At 41.9% G+C, this 21,956-nt stretch overlaps 1 protein-coding gene across 1 annotated transcript in view; it reads right to left on the bottom strand.

The window, feature by feature from the left end:
• The window catches only part of CNTNAP5 (contactin associated protein family member 5), an 862,050-nt gene that overhangs the window by 266,254 nt on the left and 573,840 nt on the right, over positions 1–21,956 (bottom strand). Inside the window, exon 13 of the mRNA XM_050752523.1 lies at positions 8,760–8,960. Within this exon, the coding sequence (XP_050608480.1) occupies positions 8,760–8,960 (201 nt within the window). The remainder of the gene's footprint in view (positions 1–8,759; positions 8,961–21,956) is intronic.

Raw genomic sequence — 21,956 nt, 5'->3', positions numbered from 1 at the left:
CACACTGTCATTTAAAACATGTCTGTTTCAGTTCCAGTTCCATTAGAAGATAGAAGCAGATTTCCCTCCCCTGGAATATGTGCTAGTCGCCGTAATTTTTTTTTTTTTTTTTTTTTTTTTTTTTTGGTGATAAAGTCTCACTCTGTCTCCAAGGCTAGAGGAAATGTGGGTCAGTCTTAGTGACTATCTCACTTTTCTTTTGAGAGAGAGTCTCAGTCTGTCACCCAGGCTGGAGGGCAGGGGCTCTATCTTGGCTCATTGCAACCTCTACCTCCTGGGTTCAAGCAATGTTTGTGCCTGAGCCTCCCAAGTAGCTGGGATTACAGGCGTGCAACACCACATCTGGCTAACTTTTGTATTTTTTGTAAAGATGGGATTTTGCTGTGTTGGCCAGGCTGGTCTCGAACGCCTGACCTCAAGTGGTCCTCCTGCCTTGGCCTCCCAAAGTGCTGGGATTATAGGTGTGAGTCACTGTGCCTGGCCTCCATGACTGTCTTCTAATAATTAGAAAGCAGCAGAAGTAATGTATGACTTTCAGAGCTGGGTAACCGAATGCAATAGAGTCCGCTTGACTCACTCCCTTGAGATGTTAGTCCCTGAAACTCAGCTACCATGCGATGAGAAAGCCAAATAGCCACATAGAAAGGCCACGAGTCCAACCGAAGTCCCAGCCACCAGCCAGCCACTAGCCACTGCCTCAGATGATCCCAGTCACAGCCTTCGGAATGCCCCAGGTGATGTGCAGAGGAGTTGCCAAATCCTGCCCAAACTGCAAATTCATGAGCAAAATAAATGTTATCGTTTTAAACCACAAAATTTAATGGCAGTTTGCTACATAACAGTTAATAATAGGAAGGGAAATGCACCTTTTCTTTGGAGACCTTAACCCTCCCTTTACTATTTTCATTCCCTCTGCGATGCCTTCCTTCTTTTTCTGTATATTACTTTGCAATGTAGATGTAGGTTAAAACCAGAGAGACATTTATTTGAGACCAGACTCTAGCGCTTAGTAGCTGTGAAAACTTGGACAAACCACTTAACTTCTCCGAGCTTCCCTTCTATTGAAAAACTAAGAATGATAATAAAAACTTCATAAGACCATGGAGAGGACTGAATGAAATAATGTGTTTGAAAGGTTGGGCAGAGAGAAAGAAAGTGGTCGGTAGCTGAGATCCACTAACATTAACAGTAATGGTAGCACTAAAAAGTATGCATTCTAAAAAGCATGGGATATGGACCCTCCCCTCCCCTCCCTCCCCTCTCTTCCCCTCCCCCCTCCCTCCCCTCCCCCCCTCCCCTCCCCTCCCCTCCCCTCCCCTCCCCTCCCCTCCCCTCCCCTCCCTCCCCTCTCCTCTCCTCTCCTCTCCTCTCCTCTCCTCTCCTCTCCTCCTCTCCTCTCCTCTCCTTTCCAGCTGAGCTCTCAACTGTTGTCAAGGCTGCAGTGCAGTAGCACAATTACAGCTCACTGCAGCCTAGAACTCCTGGGCTCAAGCAATCCTCCCACTTCAGCCTCTTGAGTAGATAGGACTACAAGTGTGCCCCACCACACCTGGATAACTTTTAAAATATTTTTTGTAGGGTCAAGGTCTTGCTATGTTGCCCAAGCTGATTTCCAACTCCTAGTCTCAAGCCATCCTCCCACCTCGGCCTCTCAATACTCTGGGATTAAAGGTGGGAGCCATGGCACCCAGCCCACCTGGGTTTATTATATTCTTGTTGTGCATACAGTAGAAATAGCTTTTTGGTAAATATATATATTTATCAAAAAATATATATATATATACACATAATCATTTGTTGCAGAAATCCCATTATTGGGTATATATCCCAAAGGATTATAAATCATTCTACTATAAAGACACATGCACACGTATGTTTATTGCAGCACTATTTACGATATAAAAGACTTGGGACCAACCCAAATGTCCATCAGTGACAGACTGGATGAAGAAAATGTGGCATATATACACCATGGAATACTATGCAGCCATAAAAAAAAAAAAGAATGAGTTCATGTCCTTTGCAGGGACATAGATGAAGCTGGAAACCACTCTTCTCAGCAAACTCACACAGGAACAGAAAACCAAACACCACACATTCTCACTCATAAGCGGGAATTGAACAATGAGAACGCATGGACACAGGGAGGCAAACCACACACTGGGGCTTGTCGGAGGGTGAGGGGAAAGGGCAGGGAGAGCATTAGGGCAAATACCTAATGCATGCTGGACTTAAAATCTAGATGGCGGGTTGATAGGTGCAGCAAACCACCACGGCACATGCATGCCTATGTAACAAACCTACACGTTCTGCACAAGTATCTCAGAACTTAAAGTATAATAATAATTTTAAAAAAGAAGATAGGGAGTATCATTTAAGAAATAACTTTAAAAAACGTCAAACACTACCCTGATATTTTGTCTTCCAGATGTCATGATGTAAGTGTGTGGTTTTAATTCTGGTGTGGAAGAACTGTAGACATTGGGGATCCATTCTACCCACATATTTGTGTATGTGTCTGTGGAGGCAGGGGGGTGGTTAGGAAAGAAGGAAGGAACAAAGAAAGAGATGAAGGAAAGATGGAAAGAAGAAAGGAAAGAAATATGGGAGCAGAGATGGTGCCTCAGAGTGCCGAGATTGCAGCTCTCTGACACGGACCTCCAAGCTTTGTGGGCATGGTGAAAGTGGCCACAGCAAGAACATAGTGGGTGAAGTAGCCGAAGCAATCTCAGCTCAGTTAATTGGGTGAGAAAGAACAGAAGCACCACCATGAATCACAGGGGATCCAAGGTGGTCGCTGAGCCTTCCACACACAGCCCTGAATTAGAATGTGAGGTTACAGAGTGATATAAGACATATTTCTTCCTTCAGGGCGCTCATAGCTTTTTCCAGTTCACCAGCCACAGGGGGTGACCTAAAATGTCTATGTGCTTAGCAAATTATTCATACGAAATTATTCATACCTGGTTTAGCCTGACTCACATAAACTGACATTACCCTTTGGATTTGAAATAGCAAGAGAATCCTCCGCTTAAAATCTTCCAGTGATTTCCCTTTAGTCTTAGAATAAAATTCACAGTCCCAGGCTTTGTAAAATCTGGCCTCTGGATACCACTTTCCATCATTTTCCTCCCACCCTTGCTCCTCCTCTAGCCACACTGGCCTTCTGGCTATTCCTCAGCCTGGAATCTTCTGCCCCAAACACGCACCTGCCTCATCCTGTCCCTTCACTCAGGGTCCTGCTGGATAGCTCCTGCATACCAGGACCTTCCCGCCACCTCATGTGAAATGCAGCTCCCCACATCCACTGACACTCTAGTCCTTTGTCCTTCTGGACCTTTCAGCGTCACTGTCATCATGCACTGATTCTGTGGGCGGGGGGTGGGGGGGCCTGTAGGGGGGAGTTTCTGTCTTCCCTACTACAAGTATGCAGGCAAGAACTCTGTTTTTTTCAGTGTTTTATTTTCACTCCCCAGTGCCCGGCACAAAACAGATACTCAGAAATGCCTAGTGTGTGAAAGAAAAATGTTAATTCTGCTAATTGATATTGGGTGGTACAAGTATGGAGAACAAAGCATTTTTAGTTTTGTGAACCCCAGAGTACCTGGATGTACTGTTTCTTTTCTACCTGTAATTTGACTTTTCTACATCACAATTCCTTACTCAGATTTCTAAACAAAATCATTAATTTTCTGCACATGGGAAGGTGAATGTTGCAAATAAACAGAATTAATATGCACAAGTGTACTTACAGAGCTGCTTGGACACATAAAGAGTATGCGATGAATGTATATACAATTATGGACCAATATGATATAGCATGTACTATATAGTATATACATCATATATATTATATATATGTATCCATACAAAGTACATATTATGCAGTCTAGATTATTATGTATGGTATATATAGTCAGTTAGCTGTATGCTCACTAAAGTATCAGTAATTAAAGAAAAATAAAAAAATTCAGAATTTTAAAATACTTTAAAAGAAATAGCATGCTGTCCCTTTAAATTCTATTGTAACATAACTAGGTAAAGCAATTGACTGCAGGTAGAAACCACTCTCAGCTGCACGAATGAATTAATAGGAATGGCTTTTAACCAGCACATTACTGGTAGGTAAACAGAGGTTCTGTGGTGCTGTAGGGCTCTGGATTCTTAGGGCTCCTGAAGAACTTACACAATCCTCACGGCAATCTTGCTTGCATGTCTGATTTGCTCCGCAAATGCTTTCTGTTCCGAAAAACCAATGTAAATTCCAGACCAGGCTGTCCTACAGCCGTTAGATTTTGAAGTAACGGAGTCTTGAATTTCCAGTGCTTTCACGTGTTTCAATATTGACTTCACCTCTGCCTGCGAGAGCTCACGGCTTTACTGAAAAGGGTTTCCACAAATAGACTTGCATTACATGGAGTGGTGAGTTCAAGAGGATGCCTACACTGGATACTGACACCCCAATGACTGAATCCAGTAGGGGACTTTCAAGGCACCATAGAGACTATTGCAAAAGAATTGTGGGATAGGCAGGCCTTCCAATGCCCATTCCCAGCAGAGGTCTGGGCACTCAGTTTCCCCTATGCAGTCACTTGCCTATGTCCCTCTCCATCTTGTCCTCCTTCCAGTGGAAAGTTATGGGTTATCAAGCTAATTGGCCATGTGATTAAAGAATCTTCCATATTACGGCTTTGATATTTATTTTTCTGTCCTCCTGTTTCATTTCGTGTGCTCATCACTTGTCACCTTCAGGACTCTAGTCTCAGGCAAAATGCCTACGAAGGTGCTGACAAGAGAGAAAAGGTCTGGGCTCAACCAAGGAAGCCTTTTTCTGTGGGGATAAGTGGCCGCCTCCTCCTCCGTCACAAGGTACTGTGAGTACTGGCAGACTGTCGTGATTCTCCCACCTTGGGCTCTGTACTGGAAGCTGCACTGTAGCACAGGGCCTCTGGCCCTGCAGAAAGATCAGAGTAGAAAGCAGCAAGCAGAGTGAGGGGAACGACAAAGATCCATGAGAATCACAAAGACACTTTCCCTAGGATATGGATGTCCTGGTGAGACATTGGAAAGAGTTTCTAGTATAAACCTTCAGCTAGAGAGATGGAGGATGCATTCCATTGGTGGGCACTTATCTGTAGTTCTGAGGCAAATATAGCCAAGAAGACTGTCATAAAATGACAGTGTCATGGTTCAGTCACTAACTGAATGAAAAAGGCCCAGTGGTGACCCATGCGTGACCTTATCCTGCCTGTCTCCTACTTCTCCCTCTGCTGCCGCTGAATGAATGGAACCAGAGCCCTCGCTGGAGCTGAGAGCAGGCAGAAGGAGGCTCTGGGGATGCTGTGTAGGGATACACAGGCCTTTCTATGAAGGGGTGTGTGAGCCATGGAGGCTGCTGTGTCTAGGCCAGGACGATGCAAACCCTCTGATGTTACCCAGGAATGTGCCCAGCTCAGGCAACCCTGACAACTCTGTGACCTTCAGAGAGACAGTGCTGGGTGCGCTTCTCTCTTCTTCCATTTTCCTGCACGTAAGGAAATCTATACAAAATCATGTTTTTTCTGACTCCTTCATTTCCTTGTAACTCTTGGCTCTTTGCAGCTTTTGTGATGTACCAGAAATAGCATTTTTGCTCTGACTTCAGGAGATGTTGGTTGCAAGAGTTAGATCTGCCCCTCTCTGTGTGGCATTAAACAAGCATCTTATTCTCTCTGAGGTTCTGTTTCCTGAAATATCAGACGGGGACAATGACTCTTATGGTGCAGATCTGTTGTCTGGGTTAGAGATAATTCCAGTAGCTCACCCCACACATATCCTCAAACATAAGAAATCTCAGTCATTATTGGCCATTTAAATATTTCTTTCATTTTGCCTTCTTATATTGTATCCATTTATTAACTATTGTGCATAGTATATAGGAGAATCTAAGGTCACAAGGCATCCCCCACATTCTCTTATTGATTTAAATGCACCTGCAGCCACAATTTATAATTTTTCATAGTGTCTACTCACCCTGGCTACTAGTTAGCAATAGCCAATAGGCTATGGCAATCAGCCTGCACACTTTTAAAAATTAACAACAAAACTATTTATAATCATCTTTGACTCCACACCTTTGCACTTACCACATTGCCAAAGTTGAAGGAAGATAATGGTATCTATTGCTGGGAAATGGGCACTCAGACTCATAGTGTTGTTGGGAGTATAAATTGGTACAACCTTGATGCATTGCAGAATTTAATGCGGCAAGAGTCTTAAATATATGCATACTCGCTGCCCTGCAAATGGCACCTCAAGGAATTTGTCCTGAGGATATAATCAGTTATGTTCACAAAGATCTAAGTGCAAAACTATTATGCGGCATTATGTGTGATAGCGGGAAAAAAGTGGAAACAATCTACATGTCCAAAAAGGAGATTTGTTCATTGGAGTACATCCATATAATAAAATACTCTATAGTTAATGAAAATGATGATACGAAGTTGTATTCATTGATATAGAAAGATAATTGTACATTTCCTGTGTGTGACAAATACAGGTTGTAAAAGAGTATCACAGGGTCAGGAATTTCCCAGCATAGACCAAGGATTCATCTGATAAAGGAAAAACTTGCACAAAATTCTTCCAGAATCTTAGATAGATAAGGAGGAGATGGCCTCTACCCTCCTCCGCTTCTGTCCTTGGGCTTCCCCTTAGGAAGGGAGTGGAGTGGCTTAGTAATAATAAGGACCAGGAAAACTTTCCTGTAGGTGTACGCCCTGGGCGCTGGCTGTTGAATCCATGGGACTACAAATGTTTATTGTTTTTCCCATTCCTGCTTTTCCAGAAGGTAAGCTCACATGCATGGGGGACCAGGTGGCTGCTGTCCTGGCAGTGAAAGTGTGAAGCTAGGTCACATCTTTATGGGACTATCTGAGTAAATGAGTGCTCTGTTGCCCCACAAGCGGTGACTGGTCCGGAGGTGGGAGCCAAGAGGACAAAATGGTTTATGCTACATTCTCCAAGCCAGCTCACCAGAAGAAAGTAGACACTGAGCTTACATACCCAGTATCCTCCTTTATCTCCCTCCTTTTGATCCAGAACACATGGAGAAAAGAGGATTAATGAAGACCCTCATGCACAAACATATGGTCTGTCTGCCTTGTGCCTTTGAGAATATACACATGGAAGAATGTCTGGAAGGATTCACATCTGAATGTTAAAGTAGCCATCTTCAGGGGATAAGATTATCTACGTGTATGAGTTTTCTAATCAATTCTGTTACTACATAATTATTACAATTATTCTATTTACATTGTTCAAATAGAAATAAAATTTCCCTTTGTGCTTGTTTCCCATTATGGAACACATTTTGGATGTTCCCTGCTGCAATGGAAGCTATGAATAAGGGCACCAGTTTTTGTTGAATGCCTATTATGTACCAGGCATAGCACAAGGAGTTCAGACTAAATTTTTTCTTCCATCCTCAGATCAACCGCATGGGTTCAAGATTTTCATGCAAACTTTTCAGGTGGTGAAATTGAAACTGTAGAAATTGAGCAACTTGCACAAGGGCATATAACTGGTAAATAACAGGAACAAGCTCTTAGTCCCAACATGACTTGCTGCCAAACCCGTGCCCTCCCATTCAAATGAGATCAGAAACTGTGAGGCAGCTGAGTTAGGAAAAGAACACATTTGCAAAGGCAATGGTGTAGCCAAATTGATATCACAGAGTGCATATGCTAAAGGAAGTCCCATAGTCAGAATGAACATACCCTCCCATTTGTTCTACAATTCTGCCAAACCCAACCCTTCAAAAACTAGAAACATGAAAAGAGGGAAGGGCATTTCTGGAGACAGGCACCCTGAGAACAGTGCTGAGGTAGCACGTGCAGGCTTGACGGCTATGGAGAGAGAAATACACATAAATATAAACACTGACTCTGGCAGAGCAGCACCCTCTGAGGACGCTGGGTAAAGCTACATGAACCGGTACCTCTGATCTAATCAAACCTGCAAGCCTGGCTGAATCTAAGGAGAGTACAATAATTGATTTTCACAATGCTGATCCTGCGTCATCAAGAAAAGGTTACATTTTATGTTCAGTATTCTCTGCTTAAGAAGGCATGGAAGTGTGTAATCCATTTGAGAAAGATTTTCATTTCAAATAGTTAAAAATTCTTTGGAAAGATTTTTGGTGCTTAAAAGGGTAAGTGACAGTTATCTGGAAAATTCGCTTACGTAGAACGACGTCTTCCCTGAAGATCCTAGATCAGGGAGGCTTGCCCTGCCTGCCTTGCTGGCCTCCCTGCCTAATGCCACCCCACTTAAGCATCCAGGCATCCTTCACCCCAGACATAACTTGTCCCTATTGGGTGGGTGTGCTGAGATCCTGGTGCCTTATCAAGCTCTATTCTCTCTCCCCAAACTAGCATTTCCCACGGCCACACTTTCTATGTCAAGCTCAAATGCCCTCTTTGAGGCCCATTCCTCTTCAGATGTTCTTCATTCTCACAACTGTTGCAGGGTGGGTGTTGGAATCATTTTCTTTATGATGAGGAGAAAACCTTGAGAGGTGACAGAACTCACTCTAGCTTCCATCCTGAATTTCAGAGCCAGGATAACTACATAACCAGACCCCTCTTGATGTGTTTCTCTCCAGTGCACAGTGACTACTGGTAACTATAGCCCCCTTCTCGGCAAATTTTCCTTTGCCTAATACTCCAGGTCTGAGGGTCCCATCTATCCCACTGTGGTCATGCATGCAGAGGCCTTACCCGGCGTGTTGAGCAGGCGGGACCTCCTGCAGTGGTAGGCCACCTCCTGCTCACAGTGCTCAGACCCGTCGATCACGGCCTCCAGCTGTTCCATGCTGCCCCCGTAGTCCAAGGCCATGGCATAGGGCTTCTCAGCGTTGGCGCCCCGCACTCGGGTCAGTTCTGTATTGTTGTGCTGCACCGACGTCCAGATCTTGTCCTCTGCCCAGACAACACAACACAAAGCAAGAGACATTAGAAGGAATGTCAAAAATGGAGCAAGTGAGCAGTGTGATGGGCCACTCAGCATGCAATGTTAATCAACACCCTGGTACTGTATGGGGAGTATGACAGAGAAATTGTGTTCCCCATGGAGCTCCACCAGAGCTAGTATGGGGGTCAGTAATCTTAAGAGCTCCATTTGTGGAGCCCTTTTCCCATAGGCTCTACACTAAGCATTTAATCCCACGATCTCAGTTAAAATTGACAATGCCTAAATTGGAGGGGAGGCAATTATGTCAAAATTGCCTCATTTTGCTATGTCAAAAATGAGGGAAATGTGAATGAGAATTAGGCTGTTCACCCAAATCCCACAGTTAATAAGTGACTAAGCAGGGACTTGAGCCAAGGATGTCTGACTCCAAAGCTACTGACACACTTCCTCACAAGAGAAACACCAGCATGTTTTCAGAGAACCATTTTCTCAGAGAACAAGGTTGAGATTATGTGATCCACGCTGCGTGCAATGAAGTTAATTGTAGGGTTTTGTTTTGTTTAGTATTGATTGCCCATATTACCTCTCTTTGCCAAAAATATTTGGGAAGATTTGCAATGAAAGAACACAGAGATGAGGACCTTTGAATCATGGCGGAAGGACATATTTTACCTAATAGGGGAAAGAAGGTTAAGGCAGTGAGAGAGGGGAGATATTTGGGTATTAGAGCTTGGGACATCTGTATCTGCCAACAACAAGCTTGGATAAATCACTTCCTTTTATTAAAAAAAATATATATTTTTAAAGAGACAGGGTCTCTCTCTGTTGACCGGGCTAGAGTGCAGTAGTGTGATCATAACTCATTGTAGCTTCAAACTTCTGGGCTCAAGTAATTCTCCCACCTCAGCCTCCCAAGTAGCTGGGACCACAGGCATGAGCCAACATTCCCAGCTCCCTTCTCTTTTCTGAAGCTTAGTTTTCTATTCAGTTAAGAAAACAACGACAATTGCAACAAAAACAAGAGAGCAATACCCTGGTAGCACTGGTAATACGGAAAAGCAACCTACAAATACAAAGTTGCAAGGCTCTATCTGGGAAGTATCAGACAGTCTGTAGTAATAACCTAGGCTAAAACATTTACTGCAATTGGACATGCAATTTAATTCTGAACATCCTCTCAAATGCAGCAGAAGAGGAAATAGGAAGACTTGAAAAGCTTTTGTCATCTGAGAATCTTGCCTGCATAATTACATCATTACTCCATAAATTCTCAGAGCTGAAAAGGAACCTAGCATAGAAATCATGTGGTTTCTTCCCTCCCCATCCTCTTAGTCTTACAAATGGAGAAACTAAGGTCCAGAAAGTAAAGAAATGACCCGAGGCACATCTATGAGACAGTAATGATGAGCACATACACTGAAAGTCACCACTATTAATTAGCAAAGCTATGAAGCAGAAGCACAGTAGTTGGCATGACTGAACTGAGGAGAGAAAAGAATAGGCCACTTGGGTGCCCTTTGTTAGTCCTTTCTCCCTCTCTAGCTCGGTACACAACTTGGGACATGTCGTTTCGTCTTTCCAAACCTCAGTTTCAACATATTAAAAGCAGAAGAAAAAGAGAGTATGATTTTAATTATCTCTAAAGGATTTTCCAATTCTATAAAAGAAAATACTTCTTGCAGCGTGATATGGTTTGGGTATTTGTCCCTGACCAAATCTCAAGTTGAATTGTAATCCCCAGTGTTGAGATGGGACCTGGAGGGAGGTGTTTGGGCCACGGGAGCGGATCCCTCATGACTTGGTGCCGTCTTTGCGATGGTGAGTGAGTTCTCGTGACATCTGGTTGTTTAAAGTGCATGGCACCTTCCATCCACTCTCTCTCTCGCTCCTGCTCTTGCCATCTGAACTGCCTGCTCCCACTTCACCTTCCACCATAACTGTAAGCTCCCTGAGACCTCCTCAGAAGCTGATGATAGATGCTGTCACCATGCTTCCTGTATAGCCTGCAAAACCGTGAGTCAATTAATTAAATCCCTTTTCTTTCTAAATTACCCAGTTTCAGGTATTCCCATTTAGCAATGCAAGAATGGCCTAATATACAGCATAAAATTAAACTGTGCTCCAACATTCCGACTCGTCTGAAGACTATATCCTAAAACCAGTCCACTGATAACCCACATCTCCAGTGTTTCACTGAGGCAAAGTTATATTTTATTTTTTAGAGACAGGGGCTTGCTATGTTGCCCAGGCTGGAGGACAGTGGCATGATCGTGGCTCACTGCAGCCTTGGCCATCTGGGCTCAAGAGATCCTCCTGCCTCAGACTCCCAAGTAGCTGGAATCACAGGTGTGTGCCATCACACTCAGATAATTTTTAAAAAGTTTTTTAAAGATGGGCTCTCATTTTATTGTCCAGGCTGGTCTTGAACTCCTGGCCTCAAAAAACCTGCCAAAGTGCTGAGATTATAGACATGAGCCACTTCATCCAACTTAAGATTATATTTTCTATAAAGTCTAAACAAATTGATGTTATTTGCCTCTGACTTTAAAAACAAAAATAAGACATAATTCATGTTGGTAAAAATAATAATATTACAAAAACAATTAACCAAAAACTTTAAAAATGTTATTTATACCAGTATAGACAAATGCTGATGAAATAACCAAAAATCTTATCCATCAATAATGAAATGTTGTAGAGGGAGAAATAAAGATGGACAGTTTTGAAATGTCCATAATGCTTATACAAAGAAGACAAGAAAAACCCCGTCTAATCTATCATAGTAAATGTTGTGTTACTGCTTTATACTAGCACATTTAACATACATTATCTCCAGTACGATAATCCACCACACACAGTGTGTGTGTGTGTGTGTGTGTGTGTGTGTGATCATAAGATATATATAACTGACATCACAAACCTTAGCTTCAAAGACTGTGTGAGGGACAGGAGAAATGATTGCTTGAAACCTACAGCCCCTGAGTTGGCTTTTATTTTGAATCTGCTGTGTGTCCTCTGATTACTGTTCTCTTGGGAGACAGCAGGATAAAGACTAAAACATGGAAGTAAATGGATATTACTTTTCCCATCTATGTCGTGTGTATCTATCTCTTAGACTTACCCTCAGTCTCAACGCATCCAATCTGATTCCAAAATTGGTCGCCACATTTATTAATTCATATAGATTTATATTTCCTTCTAAGTATACATAGATTTTCATACCCATATATTAACTCATCTGATTGTTCATACATTCATTGATTGATTTCCTTATTCATTTACTCATTGTATTACTTTACCAATATCATATTGTTTTTGGCAAGAAAGAAAATAAAGATGCCATAATATTTTTCCTTGCTTCCTATCTTTTCTTCCTCAGCTGCATTGGCCGTTGTGGAGATTTAGCCCTGCATCCTGACTAAATATTGAAAGGTCAGGTGTTAATGCCACTGAAAGAAAGTCAGCTTTGGTGAGAGATACTCCTGATGCCTGCTCGAGGCTAGGGAAGGGTGGTTTGAGCTGGAGATGTTTATGTGGAAGTCATCTTTGATTTTTGAACAAGCAAAATTCATTTTGACAGTCCTTTAGATGGGTGAGGAGGTAGAGATTCACTTTTAGGTGGACTCACACACGACTTCAGCAAAAATTGGACCCACAAAGCTAAATGTTCAAGATGGCCAAGTTAGTTGGACAGTGGAGGTTAGTGAACATAGTATGAGTTCTGGAGTCAGCAGATCTGGGTTTGTGTGCCAGCACAACACTTACTGTGGGAGCAACCTTGATGAAATTATTACTTCTTCAAAGCCCAGGTTTCTCATTGGTAATATTTGAAAAGCAGCAATGGCACCAATAATACCATGAAATAGGCTAGCTTTAGAAACAATCCTATTCAGATTGGAATCTATGTTCTGCTCCATGTCAGCAGTAAAGATTTTGGCAAGTTTCATAACATTTCTGAGCTTTCCTCATTGGAAAATGGTCATATTTACACCAATCTTTGCATCCACAAAAGTATTATAATGACTTGGTTCACATAGACTGTCTGGCACTCAAATGAGTAAAGACTCTAAACATTAGAAGTTTTCTACAACATTAGAGTGAGGGCTTGGACTTCATTCCTTAGAGGACTGGGATGGGAAGCATACTCTGCAAATGAGGTTAACAAGTGTGATGGACTGTGATTTCTTGTGATATAGCTGCTCCTATATATACTAAATTATTACCACCTGGTTAAGTTGTTTTTCCACGATAGGACAGCCCCATGTATCTCTCTATTTGTGTCCTTTGCATTTCCTGAAATTCCTTCAAGATAATTTGTTCTTTAGTACTCATGGACCCAGAAACCTGGAAAAATATTGCCCTCTGATACTACCTTTTGCTACCCAGTTCATTTTTCTCTTTCGTTACTTCCACTGCACACCACTACTCAATCCCACAATTAGAAACGTAGCCTCTTCTCTTTCACTGCTCAAAGGCATACATGTATTGACTAACACAGATCAATTCTTTTGCTTAGGAGACGACTGCATTTGGAGATTTTTGAACAGGCAGGAACCTGTTCATCATTAGCTGGGAATAGAAATAGGGCCACTTCACTAAGCATTCTAGTTTGCTGAAAGTAATAGTTATCTATGTGAAATATTGGCTTTTTTAAAGTTGCATTCAGCACAGTGGGCTGGCATGAGTGTGAACGATCTCATGATCCAGATCCAGAGCAGCTATCATGCCTTCTTCATGTAGAAAGGAACTATGAGTTATGGGCCATCAAATACTGTGCCCCCTAACTTCCAAAGACAGCCTGTGTATTGATATGTAAACCAGTAAAGCATTTCCCAAGTTGCATTGCGATTTTGAGCTTTCAAGTTCATTTCTTCATAAAGCTATGAGATCTTTGAGGATGTGAAATGCATAATTCATTCCTGTGTTTAAATATGTGCCCAGTGAGTGCTCTTCTATCCACCAGAGTACACACACTGAAGGAAAATACGTTAACTTCTCCAAAAGCCTACCATGATCTGGGGAGAAAGTTGTGTACACAAGAATGACAAATGTCTGAGGCTGTTATAAATACTCTGTAGACTACAAGTAAAGGAAGAGGGGCTTTCTGGAGATCTGTCTGGGGCAGAGTCGCTGGGTAGAGGTTATTACAGAGCCCTGCCCAGTGAAGTCTGTGCACTCTTTTCCTTGAGAACTTCCAAGGTCAACAGCGGTCTTTCATCCTCAGGCTACCAGAGCCTAAGCTAGCACTGAGCACCTGAGTTAGGACTTCCGGATGGCTTCGTCAAGTGAAGAAACTCATTAGTCATTTGTATACTGTCAGGTTCCTACTTTCAGCATTTCTGAAGCTGCTCTTTTAAGCCTGTATTATGTAACAGTCCACATTGAAAAGAAGTCTCAAGTTAAAAGCTCAAAACACACACATACACACTCACGCACACTCAACAATAGCGAAAAGAGAAAAGAAAAACAGGCTGTACAAAGAGCCAGCGGAGTCGTAAGGGTGGACTATTCTGAAACATTTTGTATTCGCATCAATGTGGTACAATCTTCCCTGGTCATCACCCCAGAGAAGCTCCCAAGCAGCCTTCACTAGCGGATCTCTGTGTGACCTACCTGGTTCCTCTGGCTCTCATTTTGGAAGCCATAAACGGTTTACATACAGAGCCACAATTTAATTTTCTTTCATATTTTTTTCTCTCATCATATGAGATTGGTCTGATTATGACGATCATTATTATTGATAATAGTAATTACAGATGCTGTAAGCAATTTCATCTGTTACCATGGGGATCACAACTCAGAAGAAAGAGCAAACAAAAGGAAAGTAAAAAAGGAGAGACAAGAAATAACTCTGATTAATAAGACCTCATTCTACACACATATCTGTCTCTTTGCAGAGCCAGAAAAAACTGCAATTTTTATAACACCGTGCTTGGAAGGAAGGGAAGCCTACAGATTGTCAATACCCAGCTTAATTGAACTGAAATCACGGTGGGGAGCTGCTTCTCATCCTTTGAACAGTGTGCCAATTCACTTATACTCCTATTGTAATAGAGTACAAGTTTATATTAAGGTCCCCAGGGTCACTTCTGCTGTAGTTATGTATGTTGACAAAGTGAATTTTCTGTGCCAAGTGTAAAGACAGTTTAAATAATCCTCAAAGTACTGTCTCTACTGCTCATTTTACATCTATTCATGGGCCGTCTTGTGATATCTCTTGTCATTTTGCATTGATAGTTATTTAATTTTTCATAGGTTTGTCCCTCGTCTCTCCATTTAAATCATAGCTAATGACTGCTGAGTAAATATAGGCTTGGAAAGGGCTCCATGGTTCATGGAGGCAGATGTGATGAGGGGAAGCTGGAGCTTTGCCATCATCAGGGCTGGCTTCCAAGGCCAGCTCTACCACCCACTGGATTCCTGAACATGCAAGAGACCAATTACCTCCCCCAGCCTCAGTCTCCTCCTCTGTAAACGGCATAACTCATTGTGCAGTGTTGTCATAAACACCGAATAAACAGCATAGGGTTGAAGTGAGCATGGTGCTGGCTCTGAGTAGGTGCTCCTACCTCCTTTTTTCTTTTTTACTTCTTTTTTTTTTTTTTTTTTTTTTTGAGATGGAGTTTTGCTCTTGTTGCCCAGGCTGGAGTGCAGTGGCGTGATCTCGGCTCACTGCAACCTCCGCCTCCCGGATTCAAGCGATTCTCCTGCCTCAGCCTCCCAAGTAGCTGGGATTACAGGCATGCGCCACCACGCCCAGCTAATTTTGTATTTTTCAGTACAGACAGGGTTTCTCCAGGTTGGTTAGGCTGGTCTTGAGCTCCCACCTCAGGTGATCTGCCTGCCACGGTCTCTCAAAGTGCTGATATTACAAGCCTGAGCCACCGCGCCCGGCCTGCTCCTCCTTCCTAACCCTTTGCCTGGTACCTGACTCCAAGTCAAAGCTGAACTGCTGTGAGCCGTTCTGTTGAAGCGAATCCGGGAGGATGTGAAGAGATAATTTCATTATTAGAAACACTTCTGGGAACCTTTACTGAGGGGGTACATTCCACCTTCCTCCCGCCCGACCTTTAAAGGGAAGGGAGACAATTGGTGTAAAGTGATTTCCAATTCCTTTAAAAGGCTTCAGAAGTCCCCCAGGAGCTGTTTTCCCTCCCATGTGTACCAGCCCAGCTGTCTGTGCGAGAATCCATCCGTGCCTCACTAAAACCACCGCAGACGTGGCTGCTTTTAGTGTCTGGGTTTCTGCTGTTTGGGGGCCTGCGCATTACCGGTTCAGGGTGGCTGGTAGGGCTACCATGCGCTCTGCATTAGTGCCATGCAGACACCGCAGCGCGGCGGGCTGCGTCCATTACTGCCTTCCACCTGCCTGCGTGGGCCACACTTTACGACTTCCAGACAACATACTTGGCTGATTTATCTTCACACTTCACTTTAGCCTTGACTTTTTATGTACCTTTTCAGGGGGGTAATTTTTTTTCTTTTTTCTTGGTTTAAAATAGGCATGATCAAAGAGACCTGGGAAATCTGTTTTATGGTCTTAGGGGGTAGTGGTTTGGAACGGATTCTGTGTGCACTGTATCATATTTGTTTATTTGTTGTTCACTAGTTTATTTTATTATTATTACTATTATTATTATTATTGAGACGGAGTCTTGCTCTGTCACCCAGACTGGAGTGCAGTGGCCGGATCTCAGCTCACTGCAAGCTCCGCCTCCCGGGTTCCCGCCATTCTCCTGCCTCAGCCTCCCGAGTAGCTGGGACTACAGGTGCCCGCCACCACGCCCGGCTAGTTTTTTGTATTTTTTAGTAGAGACGGGGTTTCACCATATTAGCCAGGATGGTCTCGATCTCCTGACCTCGTGATCCGCCGGTCTCAACCTCCCAAAGTGCTGGGATTACAGGCTTGAGCCACCGCGCCCGGCCTATTATTATCATTATTATTTTTAATTTAGACATCTAGTGTATGCAGAGCACTATGTTAGGGACTGGAAAGGGGTGGCATGAGGGGTGCAAGTTTCCCTAACAGGCTGGAGCCTGAGCTCCGGGAGTTCACATCTGGTTCTAGGAAGGCAGACTGCCTTGTGTTGCACTCCTGTTGGGAAGAACATCTGAAGCAGCAAATGGCAGGCTGCAGGGGGAAGGGGTGGTGACAAGATACCATCCCCCCATACTCAGTGTACTGGCATTTTGGGCAAAGGAAAAGGAGAAAAGAAGCCCTAAATCTAAGTCACCTGATGGAAAGAAGACTGTGGGGCTGTCGGTAGTGGTTTGATTGCCATTAGAAGGCTTTATGAGGTCATTAGGAGTATCATGGTCATAGACACTATTTTGGTGCATGCTGAGGATAAGACTGGGACCCACAGAAGTACATAATAAATGTACTGGAACACAAGTACATAATAAACAGTTCTTGTGTTTGTTGTGCTGTAATAGCATAAGTATAATAGTACTTGTTGTCCCTTTGTTTATAAGATCTAAAGTGGCCGGTGTGGAACTCAGAGGTCATCATGAGCTAGTGAGTTGATTGCAAAGGGCTAGCCTTTGTCCTTTGAAGAGATATCCAAAGGCAGCACTTACATCTCCTTGTACCAGTTCAGAAAAGAAGAGAAGCCTTCTCTAAGGGTGAGAGCATCTACTTACTCTGCTCTCATGGAGCTTATATTCTGATTCTAGAGGAGATAGACAAAAAGAAAACTCAGAGATGAGAGCAGAATTACTCATCTTTCTTTCAGCTGACATCTCTACTCTGAAGGTCATCGCAAGATGAATGAGATTGCATGATGCTGGTGTCCTATCCAATGGGTGGTCTTTTCTGGTTCTGCTAACATCCTGTGCTTGTCGCATTCACATGGTATTACAACAACCTATTTCCTCAACATCCCCTGCTAAACGGCAAGTACTACATATGAAAATCTGTCTCAGAAATCTCTGTGTCCCTAACATCTGGCCTACAGTAGGTATTCACTTACTACTAAATGCTTAATGGACTACCAGAATTTTTATCCATGTCAGTGACAGCTTTTGAAATCAGCATGAAAGTGACACATGGTGGGAAAGGATGTTTAGATACGTACTTGAAATTCTGCAGTGCAGCCAAGGTTATATATTGCAAATAGCAGAATATTGGAAAAAAATTAAATACACATCCTTAGGTATCTGATCGAATAAAGCATTGTTAACTGACACAGTAAAGTACAATGCAGCCATAATAAATAATACATAAGATCTCCATAAACTGATCTAGAATGATTTCCACTGCATATTGTAAAGTGACAAAATCAAGGTATTGATGCACAAAAGAGTATGATACATTTTGTGAAGGCACAAAAGAGAAAAATGAATACACACGGAAAGGACAAACTGATATAAATAGTTATCTGAAAAAGATGGGTAAGAACAAGATGTAGGCAATAGGAATGAGAACAAAATGCCTCTGATCAGCCAGTGTGTGCATATTTGTCTGTATTTGACTTTTGTAACATGAAAATGCTTTACATTGTCAAAACAAAATCAAAAGGATAAAGAAAAGGCAAGTCCTACAATTGAATATTAATCCGAAACCAAAAAGCCTAGCTGTACATTAAATTGATAAAATAACCATAAAAAAGAAAAAAAGTTAATTTAAGCAACTTTCAAATAGTATTCTATCTCACTATACCCTCTTGGCAGAATAAATTCTAAGGATAAAAATTAAAATTCAAGGAAGTCTTTACTTTGTTATGGATATGATATTGCTGAAGTAATTCTGAAATGATTATATGTATATTGTAGAATGGAGCAAATGAATAAATATACTGACATTGCTGAAATAAGGTCTTACTGTGAGAGAAGATACACATCTATGTATCGTATATATATGTATCATATATATGTATTCTATATATGTATTTCGTATATATCATATATGTATTGAAGAGAGAATGATGAGAAAAGAATCTAACGGAACTAGGTTTGTTTTGTAAATAACCTTGTGAACTCATACACACATACACACACACACACACACACACACACACACACAATTTTAGCTCTGTCCACTGAAAGGGGCCAGAATCAGCAGAATCAGTAAGCAAACAAAACACCTAGGTCTTGGTTTCCAAATACCATTTCCTACAAAAAAGAGGTAGGCTGCTTTAGGAAAAGAGCTGAGTCTGGGTCTAGGGTAGGGAAAGTTCAAGTTGACACTGAGAACGTCTTTCCATGTAAAAACACAAGGAAATGCTCCAAGATTAATAGACACATGTAAAAAAGAAACAGGAACAGAATTAAAGGGACCATGAATTATAGTCCATAACGACACAAGGGGAGATGGAGTCAGGGAAAGGGAAAAATTCAAAAAATAAAAATAAATAAAAAAAACCTCTTCTCTAGGTAAGGTTGCAGAATGACAGCAACAAACCTGAAACTGTAGTATTAGAAAAGCAACATGTCACAGATTTCAGGGTAATAACTTAAAGGAGTCAGGGTCCTTACCATATTGGGAGGAAATGTTGGGGAACAGGGCATTCACATAGTGTCCTCACATAATACTACAGATAACTCACTCACTGGTTGTAAATTGCCTTCATAATGCAACGATCTGGCAGAGCTGCGTTAGCCAAATGATAGCGAGGAGCATCCCCAGTATCAGGACAAACTGATGTCATGTGTCTGCTCATGGGCTGCACTAAAAGAGGCAAGCATTACTCATGAGACTTTCTTGTCAAAATGTTCTACACTGAGTAAATAATCAGAAATATCCGAATATGGTACATTTTATTTAACAACTGTCTTTTAATCTCCAGAAAAGATAAATGTCATGAAAACCAACCAACCACCACCACCAACGAAAGCAACAAGAAGGGGTCAGGGAGCTGGGCCTTCTAGATTAAAGGAGGCTGAAGGGTCGTGGCAATCAAATCCAAATTGTAGACACTGCTTGAATTCTGAACAAAAATATGAAAATAGACACTGCTATAAAAGACATTGTAGGAAAAGCATGGACTATATATTGCATAATTTAATTTAATTAATGCTTATTTTCTTATGAGTGGTTTCTTATGTCTGGTTACACAGAAGAATATATTTGGTCTTAGAAGATAAAACCTAAAGTCTTTAGGTTTAAATTATCCGTATGTCTACAACTTACTGTCAAATGGTTCTATAAAAATTTTTTTAAATGTCTGAGAAAATGAGGAGAGGAGAAAAAGAGAAAGCGATGAGGAGGGCACAAATTTGCAAATGTGGCAGAATCATAAACCTGAAGGGTATCTGGCTATTCATTATTTTTTCAACTTTTCTGTAGGTGTGGACATTTAAGAAAAAAACTTTGGGAAAACAAGATAGTTTGCCAGAATGCTTCACATGTAGTAAGTGCTGAAAACTATTCTAAACTCCAAAACATTCACATGTACATGCTTTTATAACAGCACCAACACACACACACACACACACACACACACACACACACACACAGAGTTACGGAGTAACTGGCAAAATAATGATCAGAAAGCTATTATTAAATTTAAACTAAATTAAAATCATGATTAAATTTAACCATTTACACTATGGTAGATCATTCATGTTCAAGTATAAGTAGTTATTCACTCTGTTGAATTAGTTTTCATGAGTGCTTTCATTGTGTCAGGTGTTACGCACACAAAAAATGTTATTAGTTATTATTTTTATCACCATATACCCAGAAACACCAAGAAACCCCAGTCTATATTTCTGGGGACAGAATAATGAAAATAATAACTAATAGTATCCACCACGAATTAGATATATAATGTCAGGTCTTTTTTCTGGCAGTTTACATCCATTATCTCATAGAAGCTTCACCACAAACTTATAAATAGATTCTAGGATTAATTATAGAGAAAGAAACTGAGGTGTAGGAGGCTGGGTAACTCCCCTAAGTCAAACAACTTGCCAAAAGTAGGAAACATGAGTGCTGGGTTTCCTACCAAGCCCACTTTCTAAATAACTAACTTGGTAGATGTTTTTCTCTTACGAGCATAAAAATTGTGACTTTCAAAGGAGCTTTACATGAGAACAAAATGAAAGCATACCCTAAAGAGGGAAAGCAAAACTTCCTATACGGCATAAAAGTTAGAATACTCACAGTTAGCACTGGAAACCCCATGTAGAAATTGTCCCTATGGACAGCAAACAGTCAATGTCTCCTACTTGCTTCTCTTTACAAATAGACATGAATATGAGAACTAAAACACACGCACACTGAAAATGCAGGCTGATTGGTGCTCCTGTGACATGAGCCTGCTCGGGAAGAATAGTAGGAAAAGGCTCTCAAGCAAGGGGCGCTTGGTCTGCCTACTTCCCAGAACAAGGACTACAGACTGTCAATCAATCTTGGCCCTTTTATTCTTTGGAATGTCTAGACTTACTTTGATTCATCATCTCTCCTTGGAAGCTGGGGCTCAGAACAAAAGTGAACAAGAGCAAGCAGGCTTTCTGGGAGACACCTTTAACACCCATTTGTTATTTTCCACTTCCAAACAGAAAAAGTATTCATTCAGCCAAACAATATCAGGCCATCAGAACACCCAGGGAAGCCAGGAGGACCTGGGGGACCTTCTCATTGCATCTCCACATTCATGATCCTGCTGAGCTCAACAAGGCTTGTCTTTCCTCCAGTTTCCCTTCTTCGCCTAGCCCCATGATATGGTTTGATCTGTGTTCCTACCCAAATCTCATGTTCAATTGTCATCCCCAATGTTAGAGATGAATCCTGGTGGGAGGTGACTGGAACATGGGGGAAGTTTCTAATGGTTTAGCACTGTCCTCCCTAATACTGTTCTCATCATAGAGTTCTCATGGGATCTGGTTGTTTAAAAGTGTGTAGCCTCTCCCTACAACCTCTGTTTCTCCTGCTCCCGCTGTGTAAGTCATGTCTGCTTTTCCTACATTTTCCGTTACGATTGAAAGTTTCCTGAGGCCTCCCCAGAGCCATCATGCTTCCTCTACAGCGTGTGGAACTGTTAGGTAATTAAACCTCTTTT

Source organism: Macaca thibetana, chromosome 12, assembly GCF_024542745.1.
Source record: "Macaca thibetana thibetana isolate TM-01 chromosome 12, ASM2454274v1, whole genome shotgun sequence".
NCBI classification, from domain to species: Eukaryota; Metazoa; Chordata; class Mammalia; order Primates; family Cercopithecidae; genus Macaca; species Macaca thibetana.
The sequence above is the reverse complement of the archived record's forward strand: the minus strand, read 5'-3'. Positions and strand labels throughout refer to the sequence as shown.